The sequence below is a fragment of the Hylobates moloch genome, unplaced genomic scaffold (assembly GCF_009828535.3).
Source record: "Hylobates moloch isolate HMO894 unplaced genomic scaffold, HMol_V3 SCAFFOLD_3, whole genome shotgun sequence".
NCBI classification, from domain to species: Eukaryota; Metazoa; Chordata; class Mammalia; order Primates; family Hylobatidae; genus Hylobates; species Hylobates moloch.
This window is the reverse complement of record NW_026652278.1, coordinates 161,920,034-161,939,928: the sequence shown is the minus strand read 5'-3', so window position 1 is coordinate 161,939,928 and position 19,895 is coordinate 161,920,034. Positions and strand designations below refer to the sequence as shown.

At 38.7% G+C, this 19,895-nt stretch overlaps 1 protein-coding gene across 2 annotated transcripts in view; it reads right to left on the bottom strand.

The window, feature by feature from the left end:
• GALNT7 (polypeptide N-acetylgalactosaminyltransferase 7) overlaps positions 1-19,895 on the bottom strand; it is a 154,595-nt gene that overhangs the window by 69,153 nt on the left and 65,547 nt on the right. For both annotated transcript variants that reach the window (XM_032148919.3, XM_032148918.3), the window contains exon 2: positions 7,081-7,541. In XM_032148919.3, the coding sequence (XP_032004810.1) occupies positions 7,081-7,541 (461 nt within the window). The remainder of the gene's footprint in view (positions 1-7,080; positions 7,542-19,895) is intronic.

Genomic DNA, 19,895 nt, shown 5'->3' with positions numbered 1-19,895 from the left:
CAAGGGAAGGGAGCCATCTAGAACCTATCAAGGGTAAGAAGGCACTTCAGGGAGAGAGGGATTCAAGATTGCTGCTACTCTGCTAATGGAGGTTTAGAGAAACAAGTTACCCCAATTTCCAGTTTTTGTAGCCTCACTGAAATAAATATGGTATCTCCCTAAACTGCTGTAGAAATGGGGGTAATGTGAGTTAACTCCTGTTTTTTAAAATAATTTCAGTTTGTCTAAATGCATCTGTTGTTAGCCGGAACCTTAAACAAAAATCAACTTGAGAAAATTCTAACATGCAATGTGTATATGTTTTTATGTTTATATGTGTGTGAAGAAGAAAAGTAGACATCAGAACACAAGGACTTATTTTAAAGTAAATCTGGAAAACCCCTGAATTCACAAAGTAGTCTAGTTTCCAAGAGTAAAAATTTTCAGGTCAGTAAGCAACATGTCCATCTTGGGTCATCTGAAACCACTTTCAAATGTGTTTTCTGAACATTAGACCTAAAGTTGCTAAACTGTAGTCTGAAAAATAAAATATGTTTTGGGCAATTTATGTAAAAAAGGGATTGTGTGTGAAAAATTGTCATCAATTAGTTTGGATGGTCATACAGAACCACCACATATTCCAAAAACAGAAACTAGGGCGAAGTACAAATACCTCTGCATATACATGATTCATATATGTAAGTGTATGTATGATTTCTATATATTCTAAATATTTGTCTTAGCGTTTTATGAGTAGTTTAAGGTTTTAGCTCTAGCTGAGATCTATGGATCAAGATACATAAAACCAAATTAAAAGGAAAGCTATAGCATTCCTACTAAATCAATGTTTTAAAAATAGCAACCATTTTATAAATTATAGCAATACATTCTAAATAGCTTGGTAGATATCAAAGAGAACCCTTTAACATGGATAGAGAATAAGAAAACCTCACAAACACAATTCACCTTAGATAAAATTACAGTATAAGAATCAATATTTATTTTGGACTCAGGTAAGAGGAGAATTATCTGGCATATAAGGCATGAGTGTAAATGTAAAATATCTTTTTAAAAAAAATTTCCCATAGACAAGCTTAAGAAAGATATTAACAATCTTACTAACATGTGCATAGCTCTTAGAATTTTCAAAGCACTTTTACATCTATCATCTCACTTTGTAATTGCAACTAAGATAGCTTTCTACAAAACAAATGCAAAAGATGTGCAGGTGGGAGAAAAGGTTAACTATTAGAAGCAAATGAATTCATTCAATAAGTCAAAATATTTAACTCATTTGTTTGAATCAAAGTACCTCTGATTGTCTGCTTTGTTGGGCAGAAAAAAAGGGTAAGAATATTTCCAAGTGTTTGCGTCAGCAGTTCACAGTAAAAGGAAATAAAATCCCAAACTTTATCAGAAGAAAATCTAACCTATCCACAAACAAAACTTTCTACTTCTTCCCATAAACAGGCTCCTCATCCTGACTGGCTCTGCATGAATCCATCTAAATCAGGGAGCCGACCAGTTCAGGTAAACGAGCTTTGGGCAGAGTGGATTGTTCTATCCTAACCAGCCTCTTTCTGTTAATGGCACCACTCCTCTTTGTGTTACTGAGCTTCAAAGCCTTGGATTTATCTTTGATTTCCCCTTCCACTCCATCACCTCCCAAGGCCTACTGCTTCTAACTCTTTTGTTCTCTTACACTGAATCTCCTTTTTCTGGTTCTATAACCCCCACTGGAGTTCCCACTTGAATGCCACTAACCCTCTAACAGGTCTCCACCCCCTAATCTACTCTAACACCTCTACTAGTTTGAAATCCCCAAAGTTCTCTTTATAAACCTTCAGTGGGTCTTCCCAAATACCAGATTCAATTTAGACCCTGTGAATGGCATGTAGTCTTCCGATACCCTACTATCTTCCCAGCTGTATTTCTCTCCACATACCTCCAGATCCAAGTACACTGCACTACGTGCTCATGTCTTCTACTACATGTTTAAGTGCCCTCTTCCTAAAGACACCCTACTCTTCCTTCAGGGTCTTCCCTAGTATCTCCCTCAACTATCCTTTTCTTTTCTTTGAGATTGGCTCTCACTCCATCACTCAGGCTGGAGTGCAGTGGTGTGATCTCGGCTCACTGCAACCTCTGCCTCCTAGGCTCAAGGGATCCTCTCACCTCAGCCTCCCAAGTAGAAGGGACCACAGGGATGCGCCAACACGCCCAGCTGATTTTTTTGTATTTTTGGTAGAGATGGGGTTTTACCAAGTTGCCCAGGCTGGTCTCGAACTCCTGGACTCATGCGATCAGCCCACCTCGGCCTCTGAAAGTGCTGGGATTACAGGCATGAGACACCATGCCTGGCAAAGTATCCTTTTCTGACTCCCCTGTAACTTGACCTCTCACTCCTCTGAACCACATTATTAAAATACCTTTCTAATGGTTCTTACATTCTGCCTTACATTATGGCATTCTTTCCTTTCTCCCTAGTGGTAGATGGTGAGCCCCTTGAAGGCAGGGACAGTGCATTACATATTAGAGATACTCAGTATCTGTTGAACTGTGAAGAAAATCATATTTGTATTTTATAGAAAAAAGTGTGAAGGCAGGTGAAGTCATTCTTGGCTCAAGTCATTAAAAAAGAAGCAGGCCGCCGGGCGCGGTGGCTCACGCTTGTAATCCCAGCACTTTGGGAGGCCGAGGCGGGCGGATCACGAGGTCAGGAGATCGAGACCACGGTGAAACCCTGTCTCTACTAAAAATACAAAAAATTAGCCGGGCGTGGTGGTGGGCGCCTGTAGTCCCAGCTACTCGGAGAGGCTGAGGCAGGAGAATGGCGTGAACCCGGGAGGCAGAGCTTACAGTGAGCCGAGACTGCGCCACTGCACTCCAGCCTGGGCGACAGAGCGAGACTCCGTCTCAAAAAAAAAAAAAAAAAAAAAAAAGAAGCAGGCCTCCAGTTCACTCAAAATACTGTTACTCACCCTTTTAACAAGCAATCAACAGCCAATAAATTACTCAGTCAGTGAATGTAATTCAAAGCTATCACATACAGAAGTGTGAGTCATGCCAGCAGCTGGACAGTTCTCTCCTGCTTCTAGGGAAGAGAACATTCATCTACAAAGACTACAGAACAGCCGCAAGAACGAACAAGCTAACCACAGTGTCAGATGTCACAGTTGGACAAACAGCCCAAGCCTGGTCTCTAAGCCATGCAGGTGCCTCATTTCTACCACAGACAGAGGCAGGAGAACAAGGCTGTTAGGGCCTGTGTTCTGAAGCGGCAAAAAGCCAGCGCCACAGCAAGCCAGCTTCTGAGGGGCTCCAAGCACATTCCCCAAGAGGGATGAGGATGAAGAAGGGTGCATCCTCATGTGCACAATATGGATGTGCGATATGTTTTCAATATATTGCCAGTAAAAGCAGACAAGTGCTAATATGCATATTAGGTAATATGCAACACTTAGGCGATTTTTATTTTAGAGAAAAATTCCAAAGATTGTCCACATTCTAAAGTATAAATAATTTTACTTAGAAAATTATGTTATACTCTACATTGAATTGTAAGTGTTCAAAAAGGAATGAAGTCTATCTCATTTTTTTTAAGTGGGAGAAAGAATCCAGTTTAAAAAATAATTTGGATTCAGTTTAAAAAAGTTTCTGGGATTTATTATATTTGGGCATTTTGAAATATTAAAAATGACTTTTATCACTAGTATAGGATTTCAAAGAGAGGCTTAGGAGCATTTACTAAAATAGATTTGGGCCTTTTAATTTTATTGGAGACACAATATTTACAGAAATAATACACAAAAACATGCAACGTCCTATTTCTAGGCACTGCTCCAGTTGTGCCAGAGGAAAGAACACGAGACACAACTGGCTATGCAAGGCATGGAAGAAGGAAAGAAAGGAGACAGGAAAGAAACTGCGGGGTGCAAGGAGGACTCAGAGATGCGAGGTTCCCATGGAAATCAGTGTGTCTGAAATTTTCAAAGGAGATGAAAGCTTTCACGTCATGGAAGGTACTAGTAGAAGCAAGAGGATGTAGATAAGGCAATGTGTGACATTTACGTTTTCCAAAAAGCAACAGAGCGTATCAAAGCTAAATAGTAACTGAAAACATTCGAATGTTGACAACAAGGTAATGAAGAAAATACCATAGCAGTAAAAACAGCTAATAATACTTAGGTTTCTAACCAACAGGCTAATAAAAGACTTTTTGTAGTCAATTATGTCATTTAATTCTAATGCTAATCCTAAGAGATTGGTATGGTTAGATCTGTATTAAGGTTTAGGTAACTGAGGGTTAGAGAGAAGTAACTGGTCAAAGATTTCACATCTAGTGATGGCATCAAGGTTTGAACCCTGGCTAATTTCATTCACACATTCATTCATTCTCAACAGATATTTACCAACTGGGTAGTACTACTGAGTTCCTACTTGTCAGTTACTAGGCTTACAAATAGGCATGGTTCTTGCTCTTAGGAACTTATCTAATGAGAAAGGCAGCCAATAAACAACTTAATAAACCAATATCTAATTATAAAATTTGATAAACACCATGAACAAAATGGCTAAAGAGAAGTAATAGAGAATAAAGTGGGGCCTTAGCAAATTAGACAGCATGGGGTTAGAGAAGTGCAAGTGAGGCCTAAAGTATGAGAAGGAGCCAGCCCGTCATGGGAAGAAAGGAACAAGCATTCGTGGAAGAGGGAAGAGCATATGCAGAGGACCTGAGACAGGCCAGCACAGCTGGGCTATGTGGGCAAGAAGTATAGTAGCAAGAAGAGGTCTGCAAGGTGGGTAAGGGCCACAGCATGGGGGTTGCTGCACGTTAGGAGTTTGGGTTTTAAGTGCAATGGGAAGGCACAGAATGGTTTTAGATTTGGGTTTCTAAAAGACCACACTGATTTCTGTCTGAATAATAGACAGTAAGAGGCAAGAGTAGAAATGGAAAGACCAGTAAGGAGACTTCTGCAGGATTCCAGGAGAGATGATGGTTGCATGGCCTCAGGTGGAGGCAGAGGAGAGGAAAGAAGCGGACCTCAGAAGTGATCTGGGCTACATTTTGGTGGTAGAACGAAGGGGCCTTGCTGATGGACTGGATGTGAGGGGTGAAGGGGAGGGAGGCACAGAGGATGTCTCTAAATCCTGTGCTGTGCTTTAATCCTTGTACATCATTTAATTTTCTTATTTCTTATATTGAAAAGTTAGCTGTATTTATACTGGTGTTTTAAGTGACATATTTTTAAATAAACAGTTTATGTGCTAAAATCTCGTTTCCACACTGTTAAGCTCACCCTCTGATTGTAACATCTGCACTGAGGTACACTACTCAGAGAGAGATATATACCTCAGGTGTGCAGTGATGGAAACGAAGGGGCTTTCACACCACATCACCTAGGGGTGACGCACAGTTTTGCCATTCTTCTGGGTAAATGCAAAGAAGTCACAACTCTGTCTGAGCCTCAGACTTCACACACACAGGTAAGAGCTCTCTCACAGTTTGGTTGTGAGAATTCAATAACTTATACTAAGTCCCAGCCTGGGACTCATTACAGTGATAAGAATGCCACCAGTCATGTCGCAAAGCACCTCTGTAACAGAGATGAGGGATCTGACTGGGTTGCTACACTGAAGATAACTGAGACACACTCTAGACGAGGGACTGTAGATCCTGTTAGGGGTCCTAAAGGGTCCTCACATGGCAGCTCTAACTCTTTAACAACCATCTTTATCTCCTGACTAAGACTGCCAGATAAACCATAGAACACCGAGTTAAAATTGGATTTCAGGGAAATCCAATTTAAAAAAATTTTTAAGTATGTCCCATGCAATATTTGGAACGTATACTAAATTTTTTCACCGTTTATCTGAAATTCAAATTTAATTGGACATCTTGTATTTTTATTTGCTAAATCTGGCAATGCTATCTATGACTAGGCAAGTCTCTACTGGGAATAAATTACTCTAAGATTCTTCCTTCACAGCCCCGGGAGATGCTCTCACTGTTCTCTGTATAAAAGGTTGTATCACTTACCATCACACTGCTGCACTTCCACTCCTACTTTCTTTGCACATTTCACTCATCTCTTCACACTTTTACCAGTAAATGTACAGGAATGCTCAAAGTCTATTGAATGGCATTATATTGGACACAGGATTTTACTTAGTGGTCATAAAGAATGCTGGTGAATAGGTGTATGTGTATGTGTGTGTACATGCATACGTGTATGTGAATAGGTATGGGGGTGTGAGCACCTGCTGCATTAACCTTTTAAAAATGAAGATTATGCTAACAATACATCATCAGGAATACATTTTGAGTGTTTTCTAGTAGCAGTAAATTAAATTTCCAACTACATTAATGAAAGTTATGTAGATCCTATAGTAGTAGAACCAGTTATTGAATAAACTGAAAGAGAAAAGCTTTGAGTTCATTCGATAATCACTATCCATCAAAAGTTAAGAGCTGAAAATCTTTCATTTAAAAATCATACTACTTGAAAAGAATTGGAAATCTTAGGTCACAGTTTCATCTATCTGAGTAGATAGATGCATATAGTAAAGTGTTTCAGTTCCCAGTTTCAGTACTGAGGAAAAAAATTAAAGGAAACATAAATCTAGTTAATTATGTGAGACACCCAGAACACTGTGACTGTTTGCTATTGTTCCACAACAAGATAAGGCACTTGCTCCAGAATGAAAATCAACAAATCAAGGAAGTTTTGCTATTTAAAAATTGTCAGTTAAACTAAACAACATATTTAATAGTGTAGTTGGCTTACATCCTGCTGCAAGCTCATTTTCTCACTGTGGACTGGTAACAAAAAATTCACAGATCAGTGCCAGTCTTTTGAATAGACCGTATTTTGAATAGCACTGATGTAGAGGGCCCTGGAATTTTATACAGCCCGCCTTCAATACAATGGCATAAATGGAGGGACCGCCTCCTTCTGACCATTTTACTTTTCAAAGATCCTCTTATTTCCTTGAAATAAAGGCATCAATAATGTCTCCATTCTAACAATCTAACTAAACCTAAAAACCTATGAAAACAACAGTTGCCCCATTTTTAGAAAGAAGAGGGCGTGTGCTTACTCTTCTTGGCGTAAGTCATTGACGCTGCGGTCCAGTGAGATCATGTCACTTGCCACCATGTTAAATCCAAACTCTTTAATGCTGGCTTGAATTGCTTGTTTGAATTCTGGTCCCAAAACCAATGGCTTGGCTTTCTCTCCAGGGCCACCAACCACTCCAGGAGGCTCAGGTTCTTTGGGTTCAAAGTTACCGAGGATCCCTGGGCGAAGCACAGGATCATGGTAGGTGAATGTCTGAGGCTTAAATGTGAGATACTGCCTCTGCATGATATCTTTCTGGGAATCTCCTCCAGCATGGTGCTCTTGTTCATTTTTGGCCTTGTTTTTTCTTCTAATAGACTCTAAGTCCACTTCTACTCCTTCAACATGAGGCCATGGTACCACAGGTTTGAATTTGTCCTCCCCAGGAGCTAGTCCATTGCCGCCTCGGTTGGGCATGGGGTCATTGACATCTCTGTCTTCCTATACAAAAGGGAGGGGATATACAATGAGTACATGAAGACAAACCACCACACTAGAGCTCATGAGACCAATTTTCAGGTTTTAAAAAAGGCTGAGGCAACAATAAAACAGTTTGGAATACAAGCGGGCCATTAATCAGGACTTCCCATTAGAAGATATCTTTCAGGGTAGAGAGGAAATACCAAGAAATAGGCTATCTCCTCGCCTTACAATTTCAAAATTAAAGAAAGGATGCATTTTTACTTCTCCCTTTACAAACCCACCTCTCTATCAAAGACCTCTTAATAAAGCATATTTTTAAGGGTTAGAGCAAAGAAGTTCTAGAATCTTTGATTAAAGCAGATGCTTAATAGGTCATGTTTGTACAGTATGTGGTTTTCCCAGTTGTCCCGTGTGTGATAAATATAACCTTTTGTCAGTAGCATAACCATATGGTGGCAGTGGTATTAGATGGATGTCACTGTCAGCAGGCTGGCTCAGTGCCCCAAATGGCAGAGGAACAAGGCGGGGATATGCAGAGTCCCAATTTGGTATTTTTTACTCACTGAGAGTTTATCTGAATTCAGAAGTATAAAAAAAGCTAATACCTGTAACTAAGTCAGCTTGGGCTTTTAAACCACTCCCCCATATCTAGTTTGCCCCATTCCAGAAGGAGCATGGGTCAAAACAGATTCTTTGTACAAGGATATTCATTCACAGTAAAGGGTGCCTCTCTTTTCTGTTTGGTCCGTCTTCATCACCTATGCAGATCTTCCAGTCAGATATCCTGAGTGCTTTTGCTTCTGAGGTATTATAAGTTTTTTCCTAAGCCAGTACCATTCTTTGCACAAGACACTGTTTCTCAACATTGGCATCACCTTGATGGCTTTAAAAAATGCCAATGTCTGTGTCTTACCCTCAGACATTGTGATTTAATTGGTCTAAGCATTTTGATTTTTAAAAGCACTCCTGGTGATTTTAATATACATCTAAGCCTGATAATCACTGGCTTAATGGGAGGGCTGCTCGTTATAATTAGACAAGGGGATTACAGAGGACACAGCTGGTGAAGAAGCAAGGTGCACACAGAATAAATGCAAAATAGGCTGATGTGTCTGCCACTTCCCCCTACACTAAGACTGTGTGATTCCCCAACAGATTAGTCATAATATTAGCACCACCTGACCAAAATCTTTCTACAGGGTTAGAGCTACCTTGAAAAGTAAAGTTTACTAGTTTGCCTTAAAAAATACAAAAGTAAGTCTCTAAGTATGATGTTGATGTGTAGGCTGCTCTCTATTAGTAGTTTATTTAGAGGCAAAAACCTTTATAGAAAGTCAGTTATTTCAGATGCGAAGTTAGTAGTTAAGGGATCGCTAGGTCTTGACTTTCAAAAGTTCAAAAAGAAACTTTTTAAAATTTTCTATGTTTAGGTAACATAGGCATACAACACAAAATTCAAAACATCCAAAAGGGCATGTAGTGAAATGCAAGCTTTCCTGCCTTTCCTTCTGCAGGGGTAATTACAGCTACCAACTTCTTGTGAATTTTTCTACAGATGTGATATGCATGTATAAACATACATGTGTATATATAACAAGATAATTTTTTTTTGAAGACAGGACATAGATTTTAACTAACTCATTAAAAAAGGAACCTGTAAGATATTACAAATGGTTCAAAAATAAATCCAAAGGACAAACATAAACATCAAGAATATTGCAAAGAATTTACAAATAGATGCAAATCTGGTTAAATTAGTCACTCTACATAGGGCAATAATCAGTTGCATTCCACCAGAACTACTTCCATTTCAATGGACAAGTGTCCTTTGCATCACTCTCAGTTTTCTGTAATTTCCAGGATTGTAAAATAGGAAATGGTGAGATAAGCTGGAAAGTAGAGTTAGACAGTCATCTTTTGGGAGCATTTCAAAGTTTTTCACAAGTTCCCCCCTAAATAGAAAAGGCAACACAGCCTGATTGTATAAATGTGATGCCTTTCTTCAGGCATGTGTGGTACAGGGTTGAGAAAGACGCTGGATCAGCCTTCTGATTGTCCCACCTCAGGGACTTCGCTTGAGCCTAAACTATGAGCCCTACTAAGGGTCAGAATAAGTGAGTAGAAGGCTGTTTTGCTGGAAATCATATTCAGGAAGAACTGAAGATTCTCTTGGGAATTAACTAAGTAAAGTGTAAGGCACGCATGACTGTAAGAGAGAGGTAAAGGGTGATTCCGATGATGGAAAAAATGTTCGTTTCTCCAATTTATCTCCTGGCTCCTTCCAAAATTATACTTACTTATGTTAGTGTTGTAAGTAAATTAATATAGAGATATCATTATAAAATATTGTAACACACTGGTTCCAAGTTGTTGATGCTGAAACAAGTATAACACAAAAAGGAGAAAGACATTCTCCTCCACTTCAGTTTTTCCTATCACAGGCTCAAGTGAATTGGTAAACAGGGAGGTAAGGAAATGTTATTAAATATAGAAGAGTAGTTTGAACAGCTCATATAATGTCAGCATCCATAGCCATAGCATCCACTAAGTTACCTAATGTTCCATAGAGAAGAAATTGAATATTAGAAGAATATAGGATATGATAGTACATGAAATCAAATTGTGAAATACACACTATTGTTTAGGTTGGCCTATGCTAATACCAAAATTGCAAATTTAAATATTTTTCAAATTCAACTATTTCAACGAGAGAAACTTTAATGGATTAAAAATTCATGTTTATTTTCCTCCAAAAGTTGCTTTTTTTTTTTTTTTTTTGACTTAATGGTTCTTTGTCTAATCTTAAACTGTTGGTGTTCTTTAGGGTTCTGTTATTAGTCTATTTGTCATTCCAACCTCATTCTGGGTTATTTCATTCTCTTCCAAGCTCAGTGACCAGTTTTATAGTGATCATTGCTACATCCATTTCCCCAGCCCATATCACCTTTCTGAACTCAAAACCTTACAGGCAACTGCTTCCTGAACATTTCTATTCATATCTCTCTAGTACCTAAATTTAACATACCAAAAACTGAACCTATCATTCACCTCACATCACAAGCCTGTTTCACTGACTGACTCCTTACTTCAGGGACTGAAACCACCATTCACTCAACTGATGAAATCCAAAACCTGCAATCATCCTCAACTTTTTATTCTTTTATCTACCCTTCTGACATCAATTCATCATAAATTCCTGTCAATTCTATCACCTGTGTAGAGCCTCCATCTGGCCACTTCTTTCTGTCATCCTCACTGCTACTGCCTTAATTCAGGCACCCTCACCTCTGAACAAGATTACAATAGGAATAATAGTGATGATGGTAAACTCTGTGTCGTAAGTGCTTCACATACATTAACTTGTTCAATCCCATGAGTTAGGTACTATGATTGCCATGTCTATTTTATAGACAGGACATCTGACAGGGAAGTTACCTAAGATTAGAATCAGTATGTAGTAGAGTCAAAATTTCAATCCAAATAGTCTGGCTCAGGATCTATACTCTTAACTACTATGACCTAGTGCTTCTCGCCCTGACACATACTTCCTACACAGCAGCCACAGGGACTTTTCTAAAATTCATACATCAACATGTTTCTTTCCCTGCTTACAATATTCCAGCAGTAGCCCACCGCCCTCTGGAGAATACACACTCCTCAAGGGGGTTGGCAAGGCTTTTCCGGTTCTAGACTGCATTTATGAAATGTCTCCAGCACTATCTATGAGAGAGGGGTCAGCTAACTTCTTCTTCAAAGGGTTAAGTAGTAAACATGTTTGGCTTTGCAGACCACACGGTCCCTGTGGTAATTATTCAAGTCTGCCTCTGCAGTGTGGCAGCAGCCACAGACAATATGTAAATGAATGGGTACGGCTGTGTTCCAGTAACCATGTATTTACAGAGACAGGTGTTGGGTGGATTTGGTCCCCTAATCCCTGCACTAGACTGTAAGTTCTGTGAAAGTGCAGAGGCTATGTCCATCGTATGCACCACTGCATGCCCAGTGCTTATCCTGGCACATAATTCCTCAATAAATACTCACTGAATAAATGAACGAATCCTAAAATTTTTGCTTTGGTGGTAAGATAGACTCTGAAAAGAAAAGGGGAGATAAAGAATGGAAAATACAAAATGGGAGAGCAGGGCTTAGATCAGATAGACCCGTACTGGCAATACCTTATGAATTCACCAAGAACATAACTCTATATTCCCTACACGGCACTGTACTTTTAATAATGCTATATAATGGCACCAGAAAAATTGAATTTGCTCACTTCTCAAAGGCTGCATGTCATTAAATCTGAAGGCAAAACCAAATACAAGAATTGTCTGTCTAACCCCAAGTCAACTAAGAATAATCACATTAAATCTTAATTATATGATTCAAACAACGGCTATAAAGTGGTGTAATACTTTACTCCCCTGAGGAGGAAAGCTACATCCTCCTCCTTTCTGAGAGTGAACGAGAATCAGTAGATGCCTCTGTGACTCACTGGTACTATGATACCTTCGTAAACACCAGCTGATCCACTCTACAGCCCAAACCAATGAATCACTGTTGAATAGAAATGGAAAAGAGGATGAGTAGATAATTTTCCAAGATCAGTATGTTCATAAAGGTGGAAATGGACTGAAAAATATAATCACTTATCACTGGATGGTAATATGGATTACCAGAAGTAAGGTCAGGCTAGTCACCATCCACCTTACATCTTACAAAGTGCCCCTTCTTACTCCCAAATCCTGCTTATATGTAATATTTTTCCATGATGGCCAGGCCTTGGTAGAGATAATATAAATCCAAAGGGATTTAGAAAAATGGTCTTTAGAGCAAATGACAGTAACATAGGCTTGTTTGAATTTGAAATCACAGGTGAAGCCTAGAAAACTAAGCTTTTAATGACGAGCTTATGCAGTCACATGATCTCTTGAGAAATGACGACTTAGCTTTAGGAAAGGGCCACTGCTTGAACAACATGCACACTATTTGGTTATCATTCTTCATGAGCCACAGAATTTTAAAGGCATAACAAGCCAAACTTCATTCTGTGATTTTAACTCTCTTGATCAAAAACACCTTTCATCAGAAAAATCCTATCAGCATCCTTTCTCTGGCTGCACTTACCTAAAAGGAGCAGAAGGAATGGACACAGAAAGCAGAGAGGGAGGTGGTAAAAATAACTAGGCTCCAGAAATTCAGAGGGAACAAGGCGTGCTAGCAGGCTAGGGCTCCCCAGACTCTCACCAACATGTGGCAAGATGTGGGTGGGAATGTGGAGTGCACCAGCTTCAGTACCCTTCTTTCTCTCTGCTTAGTCACAGCTGGACGGACTAGACATTTCCGCTGACTGAAGACCTCAATGTCTTGCTCCTTTCAGAGCACCGAGCGATGACCGCATTGGGAGCTGTAGCCGTGCTGGACATGGTCAAGGAATTTGTCTGTGCTTAATCAGGGCTTAAAATGGATAAGCCCAAGATTAAACAGAGACCTTACCAGTCCTTAAATATCTAGAATGTTATCCATACAGGAAAGGACCCATTTCCAAGTATATTTTAATATCCCTAAACTAGAAAGAGATTTTCAATGGCAATGCCTCTGTTAGCAACTAGGGCAGAACTGAAAATGGATGAAGTGTGCTTTCAGGTAATTTTATGGAAATATAAAAATTCTGTATAAGCTCTAGCTGTGGCTGAAAGTATGACATTCTGGTAAGAATTATCTGCTCAAAGAAATAGACTCGCTTAGAGGAATTCCTATTCTTCATCTTTTTTTTTTTCCTTTCTCTAAGTAGCAGGCCAAGATATAAACCAAAGGGTAACAAAATAGAGAAAATAGTAGAGTTGACATCATAATGCTCCACTAAAAAAAATCAAGGTCAGGAACTCTAATACTGTATATTAAACTTAAGCAGGATAACCAGGCTGAGTACTACACAGTAAACCAGTTCATCTCAAAGTTACTTTACAGATTGAAACACTGGGACTCTTGACAATGGAGTGATGCCTATTATGGAATAGCTAATAGTTATATCTTTTATCTCAAGACTTCTAATATACTTTGGCAACTGCAGTTACAAGTGGGTAAGTCTGTGAAGCAGTTTTAGCCACCTACTGGAAAGATTTTATCAGGTTTCTAAGGGGGCATTTTGAGCCAATTAAATGCCACCCCCCTTTAACCAAACAAGCAAAATATATAACACACTATATAATACAGATCTATCCTGTACTATAATGAAGAACACTGAAATAAATAAGTATCTTCCTATGCTGCAGGGATCCATGATTGTGCCACTGCCCTCCAGCCTGGAGACCAGAGCATGACCCTGTTTCAAAAACAAAGGTATCTTCTTAAAAAGTTGTCTATATCACATTTTTGAACACCTAGTCATCTGAATAAAAGGAAGATTTCCATTATATAAGAGCCTCCCAATAAATCTCATAATTTTGCAACCAGTTAACCAATCTTAGGATTTTTATGCAATACCATTTGGAATTCTTAAAAGAAGTCACCATCCGTATCAACACAATAATTTTCTAAAGATCTCTGCATTCTGTACAGTAATTGTGATCAACTACAGAATATCCAGATGAGGTAAGTTTTAAGTCTTGGGCTCTTTTCCCCCAGTTTTAATGCAATTTGTCCCACATCATTAGTATAATTTCGTGATTTGCCTGACTTAACAGGAAAATTGAATGTACCAAAAATACTACACGCTCATTAGAAAAATATCAACTATTTCTTTTTTTTTTTTAAATAGAAATGGGGTCTCACTTTGTTTCCCAGTCTGGTCTTGAACTACTGGGCTCAAGCGATCTTCCTACCTCGGCCTCCCAAAATGCTAGGATTACAGGGGATGAACTACTGTGCCTGGCTAATCAACTATTTTTTGTCAATCAACTCTTTTGAGTTATTGAAGATAACTTATATGAAGACTATCCAAAACCATCTACATGTTCTGATGCCTGCTCCAAGCATCCTGTGCAATCCCCTCCCTTCTGGAGACCGAATTCCCTTTTTAAACAGAAGCAAAGCATGCACAGCCATCCCCCTGTTTCTAAGCCCCCACAGAGCTTCTTCCTCCGGGTGAAAGATGGGGAGCTGGATCTCAATGTGACAAACTTTGAACCGTTCTAAGCATTTAAAATCATTGAAGAAGCCAAACAAGGGTTAAACAGGTTTGTTCCCACCAGATTTATTTCAATTTAGTATATAAAAAACACTGACGCATTAGTCCCATATGTTCTGTCTTTGGACAATAATTATGCACTGATGGTATCCCCAGTCTTAGTTTCGGCCGGGCACAGTGGCTCATGCCTATAATCTCAGCACTTTGGGAGGCCAAGGTGGGCCTGGCGTTTGAGATCAGCCTAACCAACATGGAGAAACCCCATCTCTACTAAAAATACAAAAATTAGCCAGGCGTGGTGACGCTTGCCTGTAATCCCAGCTACTCGGGAGGCCTAGGCAGGAGAATCTCTTGAACTCAGGAGGCGGAGGTTGCAGTGAGCTGAGATTGCGCCACTGCACCCCAGCCTGGGCACAAGAGCGAAACTCTGTCTCAAAAAAAAAAAAAAAAAAAATTAGCCAGTGTCCAATTTCCATCGCCATCTCTATATCAAGTAGATACATTAGTAAGTATTTGACATTTAATCTCAGCTCATTGGACACTGTGAGTGAATATACTTTCTGGTGGGGAGGCACCTCTTCACTCAGGCTTTAGGAAAATTGCTCTTCAACTGACAAGAAATATTAACTTTATTTTACCAGAACCCAATCTTAATGGACAAGTATAACTTTCTTCAGATGATATACATTTATTTAAAGTGTTTCAGAGATGAGGCTATATTAAGAAGAAAAACTTCAGAAATATAAAATCTTTTAAGTCACAAGTTTGATCTTTTGGAACTCTAGATTATTCCAGTGATTAGGTATAGTTTAAAAGTGGTTTTGGCAGTGATATTAGTAAATATGGGTGACAAATCCATTATATTTACTCAGAAGTATATAGTACAATTTTGAACTAAATTTAGTTCATCCAAATTAAAGTAGGTGATCAAATTTACTAAAGGTATGCTAAATTTACTTTTAAAGAACCATAACAATGCACTGCATTATTTTAAAGGCATCAGGGTAAATTACAAAATAAAAACTTTCGATTCTCAACATATAAGTTAAAATTATTACTGGAAAAAGGGAGATTTCATACAAAACCCTTCTTTGTGTTAACACTGTAATGTCTAATGTTCTATTTTGTAAATGTGAACTTACCATTAACTACACAATAGTTCAAATCAGCACATTTAAACTCAGGAACCAGCTCCTGGGAAACTCTGCCCTCCTCCCATGGTCCTAGGTCCTGTTTTGTTTGTTTTGTTTTGTTTACACAGATGCACTTTCTGCTTTCGTACCTGTGAATATTTCTAACATTGCACTTCTGTATTGCCTTAGTATGTTTGTATGTTTCTCCCCAATCAGACTGAGGGCTCTTTGAGGACAGATACTGTGTATTATTTATCTGTGTGTCCCCAGTACCTAGTAGACAGCAGGTACTCAGTGCATGTTTGTTCATGGATGAGTAAATGGAGAACATCCAGCTGTGGCTCATCTATTATCCTGCTGGGATATAAACTGATTTTGGGTCTATTATCTTATGCCACTGCTTGGCTTGGTTTAAGCTAGCATTTTGGGAATCCAAATGAGATAAGTGAAAACATTATTTCCCTACAAATCTAAAATTTGAATAATCCTTTTTTTAGTTTCTTCTCTTCCTCAGATTTGGATAAATCATGTTGGCACTTCATGGAAAATGAGTACTTTATTTAAACATGAAAAAGTAAATCTGCTGATGTTAGTCTTAGTTCTCTTGGCCAATTTATCTTGCAAACAGTTCCCTGCTAAATCAGGTCAGAAAAACATGAGTTAATACTCAAGTGGGAATAAATTTTAAAAACAAGCAAGTAATTAAAGGACCAAAATACAGGTTAATTTTTGCAACAGAAAAATGAACAACAAATTGATTATTGTTTTACAAAAAAACTTTTATTCTTAAGACTGTTTAACTGGTGTAGATCAAAGTTATCATCATAGACAACTAATTAAGAAGTCTATGTAACACATGAAATTTGAAAATATTTATGAAATCTAGGTAAGTTCTATCTTTCAGAGACCTTATAAAAATTCATGCTTTTGGCTCATAAACTGAATCATAAATACGCATTACAGGTTTTAAAAAAATATTTTTTATTGTGAATATTTAACATTAACTCTTTAGCTGATTTGAACTTGAAAAAAATCACACATAAACAGTCTACATCGTTTTGTAGTATATTTCAAAAGGTGACAAAATGGCATTTGTCAAAGTTTATGCCATCATTTCAGTGGTAAGAGCACGTATGCCAAGACAGGCCTATAAATACAAGGCATACGAATGCCACTGAAAAGCCCATCTCCCATAGGTAGTAAAAGGCTGATAATTATACTTTTTAGAAATAATAAAAGGATCTAGTAGATTTTAACTCTTCATGTTTAGGAGCTAAGCAATTCCTGAATTTTAAAAAGAAAGCTCCTAAGTAGCATTTTTATTCTAAAGATGAGATATCATAAATTACACAAAATTATTTTAATAAAATAGCCAATATTTTACAAGAAATATCTTACCACATTATTCCTACAAAATGATCTGTCTAAAAATAAGAAAGGTACTGGGAAAGTGAAGAGAAAAAAAAATAAAAGCAAAGTAATGAAAGAAAGATTGTAAAATAAAATCTGTGAGAAATTTTAAACATATGAATAATTTATGTGTGCATACATATTACATATGCACATGGAGAGGGGAAACATACATTTAAAAACCAAATGGCTTAGTAGGATAATAAGAAATTAACCCTGCTAAACAGACCCTTCAAAAGAACAACCACAGCATTTCATCAGGTGGAGAAAGGGGAACGGCTTAAAAGCTGAATTGATTGAAAATGAGGTCACATCTGCTCCTCTTCTGCCCACTCACATAATGTTTTGGAATGAACTTTCAGCTTGTGCCAATCAACCCTACTTTAGTACCTAGAAGAGCTAAGACTCTCTTTTCTCGATCCTCTTTAAAATACTTTAAAATAGCATTCCGAATATCAATCCCTGGAGACCACACTGTTAACACTTTTTTTTTTTTTTTTTTAATCCAGGGAAGTACTTATTTGGGCCTATCCTTTGATTCTTGTTTCCAGTAAAAGTGCATTTTATAATCTAATACCAGCCAAAGCCAAGCAAACAGTTTAATTCTTAATCCTCCTTCACATCTGGCAAACCCAGTGAAACCACATAATGATTTCCAAATCTTCCTAAAAACCTTATAGGAAATTAAAGTCACCAACAGAAAATAATTCTTATGACACTAAGAAAACCATTTTACTGACTGAGAGCAGAATGAGGTCAAATGTGGCATTTGTGTTGGGAGAGAATGTTTGTTATACCCTTTTGAAAGGCAAAAAAGCAATGTCCTATTATCCCTCTGGGGAGAAACTCGAGAATGAATATAGCACTGCCACATGAAATGTTACTACTTTGTGCAGCTGGAAATGCATAAAACGGCTCTTCCTCCACTGCATCCCTGCTTTGCCTTGAAGCATGGCTTACATAACAGCTCATAAAAAAAGTATTGCAATGTGTGGCTTTACAACACATACATTATGATTGGTATATGATAACCTTCTCTCGGAAATCTGAAAAAATAACCACCCCAGGGAAAAAAACACCTCAAAGCTTTCAGGGCAGATGTATCATTTTAAAGCCTGGAACAACACTTTATTACGATGTCATGACTAGAAATCCATTTTAGGAGGGTGTGACAATGTAACAGAATTATGTGAGACAGAAAAATACAGTCAGAGTAGATCAAGGTTATTTATGTAATAAACTTTTTGACATTTTACTTTTTAACTATCAAGAGGCCTGTTCTCAAGAAGGAATGCTTATTCAGTGATACTCTGGTTTATCATGAGTGTTATTTGTCATTCAGGTTACTATTTATATGCATCATTAAAAGATAAAAGAACTGTCCTTTTAGTTATTTGAATATTTATTACAGGTCTACCATACGCCAGGTACTCTATATAAAAGTGCCATGTTATAGAAAAAGGCCTTGCCTCTAAGGGAGTCACAGCCTGGAGGAAGGGAATGCCTGAGCAGGCCTAAGTGACCTGATCTGCGTTTTGAAAATAGTAGAGGCTTCCCAGGACAATAGGTGGTGGGGATGTAAGGTGGGGCATGAGGAAAAGGCACAAAATCATAAAAACACGGAGTGCTCAGAGAACGCCAAATCATCTGCTATAACAGAAGTGCAGGAGATGAAACTTGAGATACTGGCAAGTTCCTCAGAGGGCCTCTTAAGAACTGCTGAGAGGTTCAGACTTTATCCTCTAACATGGGAGCCATGAGATCAAAGCTGAATTTTGGAATGAGTACTCGGATAGAGCAAATGAGTGGGAAGAGAAGCCAAGATGTTGTCAGAGAGATAAGAAAAAACTTAAAAATAAAATACTACAGAAGGCAAAGAGGGAGAGAATTTCAAGACACGAGTGGTCAACAGGGCTAAAAACTGCAGTCATGATGTTGAAGTAACAAGAACGACAAAGCCTGAAGGTACAGGCCAGGGAAGTATGGTAATGGCAGTGCTGCAGTGGGGCTCGCTCGCCAGCTCTCTGATAGACAATGGTGGAGGCCCCAAGAGCATGGAACTGTAAAGGCCTCCGGACTCCTCACAGTTCTCTCCTACCCAGCTAGAGGATGGATCTGTCATACTGCTTTCTTTTTTTTTTTTTTTTTTTTTGAGACGGAGTCTCACTCTGTCGCCCAGGCTGGAGTGCAGTGGCGCAATCTCGGCTCACTGCAAGCTCCGCCTCCCGGGTTCACGCCATTCTCCTGCCTCAGCCTCCCCGAGTAGCTGGGGCTACAGGCGCCCACCACCATGCCCGGCTAATTTTTTGTATTTTTAGTAGAGACGGGGTTTCACCGTGGTCTCGATCTCCTGACCTCGTGATCCGCCCGCCTCGGCCTCCCAAAGTGCTGGGATTACAAGCGTGAGCCACTGCGCCCGGCCTGTCATACTGCTTTCTACCTCCTAGAGCACACAGAGCATTTCTGTGATCCCCTTGTTGCTGTGCCCTAGACATTCCTTTCAAATGCCTAACTGATGGTTTAACAAATATGTACTGAGTACCTACTATGTACCAGGTTACAGAGATACAAAGTTAAGCAAATACATCCCTGCTTTTGTGGCTCTTTCTGTCCAGTGGGGCAGACAGATAAACAAATAATCATATAAACATGGTGCTGTAAGAAACTTTAAGGAGAATTGATCCAATTTAGTAAGTTAGAAAA